This window comes from Pecten maximus, chromosome 13 (assembly GCF_902652985.1).
Source record: "Pecten maximus chromosome 13, xPecMax1.1, whole genome shotgun sequence".
Lineage (NCBI taxonomy): Eukaryota > Metazoa > Mollusca > Bivalvia > Pectinida > Pectinidae > Pecten > Pecten maximus.
This window is the reverse complement of record NC_047027.1, coordinates 2,970,916-2,983,087: the sequence shown is the minus strand read 5'-3', so window position 1 is coordinate 2,983,087 and position 12,172 is coordinate 2,970,916. Positions and strand designations below refer to the sequence as shown.

Below are 12,172 nucleotides of genomic sequence, written 5' to 3'. Positions count from 1 at the left end.
ACCAAAACTTAAAACATCAAAACCAAGTCGGAAGGATCGTAGAGAGGAAATAGTCCTCTCTCGGCTCCGTACCGGGCACACATATCCTACTCATTCGTTCCTTTTGAAACGAGAGGATCCACCGATGTGTTATGCATGTGATGCTCAATTCACAGTGGAGCATTTTTTAATAGAATGTTCCGATTTCAAGCACATTCGTGATAAATACTTTAGAGTCCCGGACGTGGAAACCCTTTTCAGTTCCGTGGACTCGAAAACAATATTTAGCTACTTGAAAGAAATCGATCTATTTTATAGACTTTGATGTCTTTTACGTTGCTGTCTTTGACGTTCTATTTATAACAAAGTTCACATAATCTATTCGTACATATTACTTCATATAATCTATTCGTACATGTATATATTTTATCATTTTTAACCAACTTTTTTATCATTATGATCTAAATATACAATACGGATGGTTTTAAAAATGACAAATTTTATCTGATTTTAACTTTAAAAATAAAACTTGTTAGTATATTGTTTGGCCCTAAATGACCCTAGTTGTCGATGGGCCGTAAAACACAAACAAACAAACAAAATCTACCGGACAAGCCGACTAGGTACGGGATCACACTGAGACCTAGGCAATGGCGTAATCTGATAGAGAAAATGGACGAAATAAACTCTGCAATAAGACCGGATAATGAGGCGGAGAAAAGGAAGCAGTTGCTCCTCGAATTGTTAGCTGACAGGATGCTGGACTTGATAGAGGAGGCATCAAAAGAGAGTTGCGCCGGATGTAAAGTGGATCATCCCTCGCAGGTGAAGCACATGTCCGGCGGATGTTTATCGGAAATGGACGAAAAGATATCGCACTATTATGACGAATGCCGGGATAGGTTAAAGGAAATGGACAATAAGGTGACCATTTTGCGTAAAGCACTGATGCTAACGGACACAAAAGTGGAAGTTAAAATCTGGGGAGAACTACTAAGTCTAATGGAGACCTCAGACGAAAAAATAAAGGCGACAATGACAAGCCCTGTGGAAGAATGGGATTTTGTTATTAGACAATAGACTCGTTTGTTTGTACATTTGTATGTTAAAAAAAATAAAAATCATTTCAAAGCTGTAAAATCTTTATTCGGGAAATCATATACAATATTAAACGAGCATGAACTAAAAACATCTTTGTTTGTTTTGTCATATAAGAAAACCAACACAAAATATTCGCAGTGCACAGGACTTTCGTGGTGTTTTATAAAATATTATCTATACACGTATCTAAATCTAACCACGAACGTCCCTGAATTGCGAATATTTCGTGTTGATGCGAATCGTTCACTTGGAAATTACTATGACGTTACGAGTCTGGTCTATTTCAAAGACGTCGTCGAATTCAGAGTACAATATGCAGGAGACAGTCTCCGTTAGCGTATTGGAAAAGGCTATCTCCAGTCTAACGTCCGCGTTTTGACTCGGAGACAGGTGCTCGTCCTCGCCAAAGGTCGGAGTCAACTGAAAGCCGTACAAAGCAAAGCCACGCGACCAGTCGTCACGGTCGAGGGCATTGTCCGTATCGAGGTCGGCCTTGTCGGCGACTTCAAACAGACTACGGAAGACCGTGACGTAGCACTGGGTTTTGTTGGCGAACTCCAATTTGTGGGGTCGATACGGTACACTGACGTTGTTTACAAACAACCCAACGCTCGATGCACCGTAGGACTGAAAGTTGAATGGATTCCTAGTGTATGAACCTGTATAGGCATCGCCCGCCACCAATCCCATAATGACCTTTGAGGGTAGTTTGCCTTGATAGAGATTGTCCCAGATAAAAGTCGACTAATTTGCGGGTATCGTGGCAACCTTGACATTAGAGCTTGTAAAAGGGTATTTGGCCGGAGACACCTCTAGGGCTTTGTTGTGCCCGACGAGCACGCCTGTGTTGACCTGAACACGACATAGACGGAACATGACCTCCTGTAGCTCGATCCTGTAATCCGGGTTCTGGACCCCCGACATCAATACGAACGGAGTCCTATTTCTATAGAGTTTAATGTCGAGATCGACTCCGTTCAATATGTATCGATTGAGATGACAGACGTCCTCGCACAGTCTGCCCAACATGTCGACCGTAGCGCTGTTCTTACTGAACTCGTTCCGCTCGAATAGTCCGCTATTAGCACCGTCCGGATCTGTCTCGTCCATACTCCCGGGCGTGTCCTGGTAGTAGAGTTGAGAGGTGGCCTCTTTAAGAACTGATCCCGTAGTTCAAGAGTGTTTGTATATACGCCTTATATGCGTAATTACCCGAATTCAGCGACAGTAGCTTCCCTTGCAATGAAACCTCGACCTGACCCCAAAGAGTCTGGAGCGGCAGGTTGACGTAACCAGTCTGTTCCTTGGCGGAGAGGGGCGTGCCGTCCTGTTTGACGATGCGTGCCTTCACATACAATACGCTCCTGTCGAGTGCTATATAATCGCTGCTCTGTCCGGAAATGTGAAACTCGACAGGACCGCTACCGCTGATCTGGGAGACGGGTCTGCAGTCCACGTAGTATAGCTTCTCCACCGCGGCCTGCGTCGGTGGAAGGGAGAAAAGCATCAGCTCCGACGGAAGTCCTTCGTCCTGCATCACGAAAAATTAGTCTTTCTTCTCTTCTGGCGCGGAACACGCATCGCTGATTTCCGTTTCCCCTGAGGGGCCTCTCGTCTGAGCTCCGATTTGGCTTGTTCGACCGTCTGTTGGACGGGGGAAACTATACGTATTTCGTCTCGTCGTTTCAAGGGCACTATGGAAGCACGTGCAGGACGTCCGACGCCGCCACTGCGTCGCTGCAAGCTAGAATCGGAAGCGGATTTCACAAAGAATCGAGTCCACTTCTCCACGTCCGGCAAATATACGGTCATCTCAGGTAGTATCTAGGCTTGAATGCAGAGTCACAGTGACGGGTTGTTTTAGGAATGTCGCGAGTGTTCCGTCGCTCGTCCTAATTGTGAGGTCAACCGAGCGAGTGTCCTTTATTACCACCGGTATGTAATACGGCGAGGAAAACACGACCTGTTCTGTCTGTTCCGCCCGAACGCGTCTTAGCAATGGCTTCTGGTCTCCCGCCACGAATACCGATCCGATCAGATCGCTATACACGTAAAGGGGCGTGTCAATCTGATCTATGTCGATCTCGCACAGACCGGCACACCATGTGTATTCATCAAATCGCACGGGAGTTTTAAGCTCGGCGGTGAAGCAATAAGGCATGTTTGACGGATGACGGGACAAGCTATCGTCGCTTGACGCGACGACGTAAAAATCCATATCATATCATATCGTATGTAGCTCACCGCATCGGCATCTATCCAGCTATTATAATCGCTCGGCCAACCCATCCACTTAACGAGTAACTGTTTCTTCCTGTTACGTAACCTCTTCTTCAGGACGCGTTCTATGCGGTATTGTAAACTTTCCGGGTCAATAACTCTCTGTAGCTCGCTCTCGTACACCGTCCCGCTAATCTCCCGTCCATTGTAATCCTTTAGTTTATAGATTGGAATGTTTTGTTTGTAAAACCGAGCAGCTATCGTAAATATCTCCCCAGTAAAGGTCCCGTGGAATGTTCTCGTGAAAGCTTGCCTCAGGTGTGAAATCCTCACTGCGTCGCCAACCTTGAACTTAAATACCGATCGGAGTTTTGGTTTTTTTACTTCTTTTTTAACACGTGTTGTCTTCTTCTTCTTTGTCTGGGGATAGTAGAGTTTCAGCATGACCTCGGCTTCGTTCTCCTCTGTGACGTCTGCAGGCGCTACCCCGTGCAACGCGGAATGCGGAGTCTGGTTGTAGCTCTTGACGATCTCGGGGAGAACGTCCAGGTATTGGTGGGTCTGCTTATGGTTCATGTAGCGGAAGAGACCGTTTCTTATCGTCTTTATCACCCTTTCCGCTACCGCTGCTTTAACGTCATTGTCCGTGACGAAGTGTTCTATCCCCTTACGGCGGAAGTACGCCTCCGACTTCCGGGAGCAGAATTCCGCTCCTCGGTCTGTTCTGACCTTGACCATCGTCCATTCCCCGAGCGGGGCGACCATCAGATATCGACTAAAGTCGTCGATGCATATCAGTAAGAACCTCACGTCCCTGTTGTCGGCAGAGGTTCGACACATCCATCAAGTCGCAATCCCACTCCTTGTTAGCTCACCTGGTCCGAAGGACCAAGGTGAGCTTATGCCATACCGTTGCGTCCGTCGTCCGTCGTCCGACCGTCGTCCGTCGTCTGTCGTCCTTCGTCCGTCCGTCCGTCAACAATTGACTTCTTCTTCATAACCACACATCAGAATTTGACCAAATTTGGTCAAAAGCATCCCTATGGGTAGGGGACTCAGAATTGTACAAATGATGGGGCTGACCCCCTGGGACCCTCTGGGGCGGGGCCAAAAGGGGTCATTTTTGCGCTATTGATATAAACGACTTCTCTGAAACCAAGCAATGGCTATCACTCATATTTGCCTGGTAGCATCACTATGGGGTGGGGATTCAAAATTGTACAAATGATGGGGCTGACCCCCCAGGGGCCTGAGGGGTGGGGCCAAATGTGGTCAATCTGGCTATATTGATATAAACGACTTCTTCTCTGAAACCAAGCAATGGCTATCGCTCATATTTGCCTGGTAGCATCATTAAGGGGTGGGGATTCAAAATTGTACAAATGATGGGGTTGACTCCCCAGGGGCCTGAGGGGTGGGGCCGAATGTGGTCAATTTGGCTATATTGATATAAACGACTTCTTCTCTGAAACCGAGCAATGCCTGTCACTCATATTTGCCTGGTAGCATCACTATGGGGTTGGGATTTAAAATTGTACAAATGACGGGGCTGACCCCCTGGGGTCTGGGGGGCGGGGCCAAAAGGGGTCAGTTTTACAGAATTGATATAAACGACTTCTGCTCTGAAACTAAGCAATGGCTATCACTCATATTTGCCTGGTAGCATCACTATGGAGTGGGGATTAAAAATTGTACAAATGGTGGGGCTGCCCCCCATGGGGTCTGAGGGGCGGGGCCAAAAGCGGTCAATTTGGCTCTCTTTATATAAACGACTTCTTCTCTGAAACCAAGCAATGGATATCGCTCATATTTGCCTGGTAGCATCACTATGGGGTGGGGATTAAAAATTGTACAAATGATGGAGCTGACCTCCCGGGGGCCTGAGGGGCGGGGCCAAATGTGGTCAATTGGGCTATATTGATATTAGCGACTTCTTCTCTGAAACCAAGCAATGGATATTGCTCATATTTTCCTGGTAGCATCACTATTGGGTGGGCATTCAAAATTGTACAAATGGTGAGGCTGACCCCCCGGGGGCCTGAGGGGCGGGGCCAAGAGGGGTCAATTTGGCTGAATTGATATGAACACCTCTGAATCTAAGCAAGAGATATCGCTTATATTTGCATGGTAGCATCCTTTTGGGTAGGGATTCAAAATTTTATAAAGGAAGGAACTGACCCCAAATCCCCCCGGGGTGCAGAAGGCGGGGTCAAAAGGGGTCAATTGGTTTAAACAACTTCTTTTCTGAAACTAAGCAATGGATACCACTCACATTTGTGTGGTAGCATCCCTATGGGGTTGTGCCAAAAGTTAATTTTATTTCATGGATTAATGCATTTTTTTACATCAAATCCTCACGTACCCATATAAAATGCCTATGATATATTGACATTGGTCAATTTGGCTATATTGATATAAACGACTTCTTCTCTGAAACCGAGCAATGGCTGTCGCTCATATTTGCCTGGTAGCATCACTATGGGGTCGGGAATCAAAATTGTACAAATGATGGGGCTGACCCCCCAGGGGCCTGAGGGGTGGGGCCAAATGTGGTCAGTCGGGCTATATTCATATAATTGACTTCTTCTCTGGAACCAAGCAATGGATATCTCATATTTTACTGGTAGCATCACCTTGGGGTAAGAATTTGAAATTGTACAAATGACGCGGCCGACCCCCCTGGGGCCTGAGGGGCGGGGCCAAAAGGGGTCAGTTTTGCAAAATTGAAATAAACGACTTCTGCTCTGAAACTAAGCAATGGCTTTCGCTCATATTTCCCGGGTAGCATCCCTATGGGATGGGGATTCAAAATTGTACAAATGGTGGGGCTGACCCCCCAGGGGCCTGAGGGGCGGGGCAAAAATTGGTCAATTTGTTTAAACAACTTCTTCTCTGAAACTTAGCAATGGATATTACTCACATTTGTATGGTAGCATGGCTATGGGGTGGGGATTCAAAATTGTAAAAATGTTGGGGTTGACCCGGGCTGCCAGGGGGCTGAGGGGTGGGGCCAAAAGGGGTCAATTTGGCTAAATTGATTTAAACAACTTATTCTCTGAAACTAACCAATGGTTTGACTGGTAGCATCCTATTGGGGTAGGGATTCAAAATTGCATAAATGAACGAGCTGACCCCCAAGGGGGCAGAGGTCAGGGTCAAAAGGGGTCAGTTGGTCTAAACAAGTTCTTCTCTGAATCTAAGCAATGGATATCACTCACATTTGTGTCGTAGCATCCCTCTGAGGTCGCGGATTAATGCACTTTTTGGAATTTTCAGTATTAAAATAAAACCAATGTACATGTACCCATATAAAATGCTTATGTTATATATTGACATACCAATACCAGCGACAAATATACTTCAGCATCATTCTTGTTTCATATCTCATGAAACCAGGTGAGCGATACAGGCCCTCTGGGCCTCTTGTTTAGCCCGGCGGTAAGTATTTACTGGCGACGGAAGCGCCGACGTACAGGTCGGTTTAGGCTGTAGGGTTCCTGTCTCTTTAACCAATGTCTTATCCTCCGGAGACCTATGCGATGTTTCCCCTCCCTCCTAACTAGGCGATACAACTGCTCGGGACTTCGGAATGCCCCGGGATTCGACCAGTCAAAATATTTGTCGGCGAGGTATCTATCGACGTCGGCCATGTTCGACGAAGGCGCACGACACCAGAATGACTTCCTTTAAGTCGCAAAGCTGCGAGAGTGTCTCTGGAGACAGGGATAATTCGCGTTTGCCCTTCCTGAGTTTGATCCAGCATCGCGTTTTACGTCGCGATATGCTGACACTGAGCCCTTCGTCTATAACACAGACCACCTTGTTACGCCCTTTCCATTGAACGTCCATAATGAGTGCCTGTCCACTTCCGTTTCTCACCCCTTGTTCTATCTACGTTAGCGGGCCGACGCAGAGTGGTAAGACCACATTCACGCGTCGATTAATAGATAACATAGAGCGTGGCGTATTGTCTCCTCCCCCGGAAAGGGTGATATATGCCTATTCCCAATGGCAGCCGGCTCTAGACCGATTAGAAGCGGACCGACCCGATGTAATCTTCTTTCACGGTCTACCGCACAAACAGCAGATCGAGTCGTGGAGCGCTGGCGGTAGGTCTTTACTTCTAGTTTTGGACGACCTAATATTTAGAATCGTAGAAGATAGAGATTGTTTGGAATTATTCACGGTCGGTGTTCACCATAGCAACATCACCGTGGTTTACCTGTCTCAAAACGTGTTCCCACCTGGCAAGTACGCGAGAAGCATAAATCTAAATGCTCATTATATGGTGCTCTTTAATAATCAGCGTGACGCCTTTCAATTGTCCGCACTCGCCCGGCAGCTCTTCCCTAAAAAGCGTCGTACTTCACCGACAGTTATAAAAAGACAGTGGAGGATAAAGCGTATGGATACCTAGTCGTGGACCTGTCGCCTAGGACGCCCACCAACTTGCGCACCGAAGTGTTTCCGGGTGAAGTGCCGACAGTGTATGTGCCGCGAAATCAGCAGCCACCTGACGGGCTAGTATGAGCAAAAATCTTAAATCGAATTGGAACTTCGTGACGCTGCTTGCTAGGACACACGCCGCTCAGCGGAAGCGAATGCTAGAATCGCTCACTGTATCTCAGACTCGTGCATTGTGCGAAATCATCAGAAACATTGTTTATAACCCGAAACTGCCGCCCTCTCCCCAGTACCTTCGACGTCTGAGGAGACATAAAAGGATACTATTGCGTCTTGCGGAGAGGAATTCTTCCTTGTCCGATAAAAAAAGGATTTTACAACGTGCCGGTGCCGTTATAGGCAAGGCCTTGAAACCTCTGCTACCGAAATTAGAAAGTGTTATAAATGGCAACCGAATACGTTAGCATTCCGAAGGAGCGTTACGAGAGGATGAAAGAAAGAAAGGAGACGCTTGAGAAGACAGAGAAGGAACCTAAAAAGAAAATAGTGACAAAGACCGTAAAAGATGTGTCATACTCTCCTCCGGGAGAACGCGTGGTGCCTATGAACTGGATTAAATGATACTCTCTGTCTATTATATATATATATATATATATATGTGATCTTTTTTTTTTCTCTCCCTAAAAGACTTAGCCCCTAAGTCTCTTTCGTCGGAGACTCACCCCCCGAGTCTCCGATGGACAGGATTCCCGTGTGTAATAATTGAGAGTCTCCATAACTGAGACGGCATTTAAATGTCTCCATGACTTAGACTAGTGTCTCCATAACTGATTTACAGTGTCTCCATAACTGAGACTAGTGTCTCCATAACTTAGACTAGTGTCTCCATAACTGAGTTACAGTGTCTCCATAACTGATTTACAGTGTCTCCATAACTGAGACTAGTGTCTCCATAACTTAGACTAGTGTCTCCATAACTGAGACTAGTGTCTCCATAACTGAGTTACAGTGTCTCCATAACTGAGACTAGTGTCTCCATAACTGATTTACAGTGTCTCCATAACTGAGTTACAGTGTCTCCATAACTGAGACTAGTGTCTCCATAACTGAGTTACAGTGTCTCCATAACTGAGACTAGTGTCTCCATAACTGAGACTAGCGTCTCCATAACTTAGACTAGCGTCTCCATAACTGATTTACAGTGTCTCCATAACTGAGTTACAGTGTCTCCATAACTGAGACTAGTGTCTCCATAACTGAGTTACAGTGTCTCCATAACTGAGACTAGTGTCTCCATAACTGAGTTACAGTGTCTCCATAACTTAGACTAGTGTCTCCATAACTGAGACTAGTGTCTCCATAACTGAGTTACAGTGTCTCCATAACTGAGTTACAGTGTCTCCATAACTGAGTTACAGTGTCTCCATAACTGAGTTACAGTGTCTCCATAACTGAGTTACAGTGTCTCCATAACTGATTTACAGTGTCTCCATAACTGAGTTACAGTGTCTCCATAACTGAGACTTATCTCTGAGAATTTTCTCTATAGAAGAGGGAAAATAAATAAATAACAGCATATATATTTGGTTTTTCTTAAATTTTATTATCGTTAATACGTGTATATCATTTAGTCACACACACAAACACACACACACACACACACACACAAACCCTCACACAAACACACACAAACCCTCACACAAACACACACTCACACTCACACTCTCACAAACCTATTTGTATCTTCAAACTCAGATACGCATACAGATTTGTACAGATACATACAGTATCTTTGCACTTTGAAACCAACGCGCTTTCAAGTATCATCTACACACAAAGACATTCAGATACATCAAACCTATACCTACAAACTGTCATGATATCTACACATTTAGATACATCATACGTACACCATACATACAGTTTAACTGACACAGTATCTACAGACTCAGATACACCATACATACATAAAATTTAACTGATACAATATACATGTACATACATACATTTTGACTGATACAGCATCTACACCTACGTTTTAACTGATACATTCAGATACATACATACATACAAACATTTTAACTGATGCAGTGTCTACACATTCAGATGAAATCTACAAAACTGTTTCGGTATCTAGATACGTCATACACGTGCACACAGAAAATCTCAAAACTAACACGGTCAGTCAATTTTTCTTTTCTTTGCGGTGGCGTCTTCGGGGAGATTCCTGCAGTTCCAATGAACTTGAACCAACACACTCTTCCTCGTCGTCTATCGAAAAGGCGTTCCCGTATAGGGTTTCAGCAGGAGGCAGAGGTTTAAGTTTTGATGGCTTCCTTCTTCTCCTGCAGACTTTGCCGCATCCGCGGCGAAGGGTGAGCAGTACCCCGAGAACAATCACCACCGTCACCAGAACCGCAATAATGATGCTTAAGACTGAAAAAAAAAAAAAATTAAAATTATATTTTATAGTACTACGTGTAGTATAATAAACCGACTAATATTTAATTTATCTTAAAGCGTAAATACTGCTTGTCACAGAAATGGACAAAACTAACACCCATTATACAGAAATGTATCAAATTAAGGCATCAGACGAAAAATATTAACAAAGTCCGTAAAATTGCTGGAACTTAACTGATACTTTCAAATACAAGATAGAGAGGAGGAATTTTGTCGGGACGCACAAAATTATTATCATTTTTTTTTTTGCAGTTGAAACTTTTGAAGGGTGGTAATATCACAAAGTTTGTAACTTTTGTTGTTGTATCAAATTATATACTAGTAACTGCCTATTCTAGTTTTCAATCGACCATATTGCTTTGTCGGCGATGTAGCATCTTTAATCGACTTGTAATAGACTGTGTTATCAAGGGATTTTAATTTTCTAAACATCTAATGTTCTGAACTAACCTCTGATCCTGGAGTTTAGCAGAGAGTCTGTTGTAGAAGTCGTCGTCGTCGTCGTCGTGAACAATTCCCGAGGGACGGGCGATGACGTTATATCCGGCCATGTGTCGTTGGTCGAATTATCGTGACCGGTGGTGACGGTGGTGGTTGTAGTAGGTCTCCATGTTTTCGGATTAGGAAAGGGCTGGAAATAAATAAATAGATCGAATCTATCTATCAGAAATAGCTCGCGCCCGAATACACAGGACCGGACAGTGGACATCAAACGTAATCGGCTTAGCTTTTATCCGTACAGTACATGTACCAGTCTCTGACTTAAAAAAAATTTACAGGTGAGTTGATAACTTTTGTTACAAACAAAACAGACAAAAAATAAAACTACCAGGAGAAAGCATGTTAGTCATTCTCCATTTTGGTATATGATATTTCAAATTTAATAGCAGAATCAGGATGTTATCGACGTTTCCATCTTAACAGACCACCGATGCTAGAACCGCAGTGGGCGGGGCTTAACTAAGCCTTAGGGAACTTTATAGATCTATACACCGACCATCGGTCAGCTACTAAATGTTATGTAACGATTGTAAAGATCAGATAAACGGTATGTATCTTTCTCGTTTTAAATGTCCTCCTTGTCACAACGGTAGAGGTCGTTTTCACAGTGGTCTGGGTAACCTGAAATTTCAAAATTAAAATAAATTATAACGATGATCCTTTTAATTACGAGTATGTTTTTCTCATGTATTTATTAATTTATTTATTGTTATCTACTTTCGAAATTATTTATCAGTACACAGCAATAACTAGCGCCCAAATACACACAGTGGAGATCAAACGTAATCGGCTTAGCTTTTATCTTAGATAGTCGGTTTGTGTACAATGACCATCGCTCCGGCAGTCGCACTGAGACGTTGCGTAATGATTGAAAGCTAAAAGGAACGATGATCATTTCATTAAATACGTAAGTCTTAAAAATAAATCGTACCTTTCTTGTTCCACTTGTTACAGTCGATGTAGTTTCCGCCGTCGTCGTTAAATTGAACTGAAAGTATATAATTGTATGCATAAAAAATATTTATCTATTTTTTTTTTATATATTTGTACTTTTAAAATTATTATCCCACCCACGTCTACATAAGACTTCAGCTTAAGTCAAGATAAATAAAAGAGAAAATTAAAAAAAATTAAGACTCACCATTATAAAACATATTTCAATAACATGAAATGATGTTATTCATTTAAAATGGATCAACCACGTCTCGCCGATAAATGTTAATAATAATTAAAACAACAACAACAACTTACTTCGCATGGGATGCTGTTTAGGAAAACAATCGGGAACCCTTCGAACACCGAACAGTTTAGGTTTGTTCTCGACACTCCTATGAAGGTGACGTTTGGAGCCTGGTCACGGGTCAAATTGAAAAACGTCAGTCTTTCGAAGGTTATCCATGTCACTTCGAGGATGTCCGAGGAGGCAGCTACAAAGACATTCCCCGGACATGCAAGGATGTCTCCTTTTGGTGTACATTTCTGTGGAAATGGATCTGCGAACGTC

At 43.9% G+C, this 12,172-nt stretch overlaps 3 protein-coding genes across 3 annotated transcripts; all 3 read right to left on the bottom strand.

The window, feature by feature from the left end:
• Nucleotides 1–1,323: 1,323 nt before the first annotated feature.
• Nucleotides 1,324–1,770, bottom strand: LOC117341415 (uncharacterized protein F54H12.2-like). The gene has a single exon (XM_033903263.1). The coding sequence runs from the start codon at nt 1,768–1,770 to the stop codon at nt 1,324–1,326; it is 447 nt and encodes a 148-aa protein (XP_033759154.1).
• A 1,383-nt stretch (nt 1,771–3,153) lies between these two features.
• Nucleotides 3,154–4,038, bottom strand: LOC117341414. The gene has a single exon (XM_033903262.1). It carries the CDS (start codon nt 4,036–4,038, stop codon nt 3,154–3,156), a length of 885 nt encoding a protein of 294 aa, XP_033759153.1.
• A 5,115-nt stretch (nt 4,039–9,153) lies between these two features.
• LOC117341313 lies at nt 9,154–11,142 on the bottom strand. The gene is made up of 2 exons (XM_033903167.1): nt 10,618–11,142; nt 9,154–10,140 (listed from the first exon to the last, which is right to left on the bottom strand). Exons 1-2 carry the CDS (start codon nt 10,874–10,876, stop codon nt 9,890–9,892), a joined length of 510 nt encoding a protein of 169 aa, XP_033759058.1. The 5' UTR covers nt 10,877–11,142; the 3' UTR covers nt 9,154–9,889.
• Between the last annotated feature and the right edge of the window lie 1,030 nt (nt 11,143–12,172).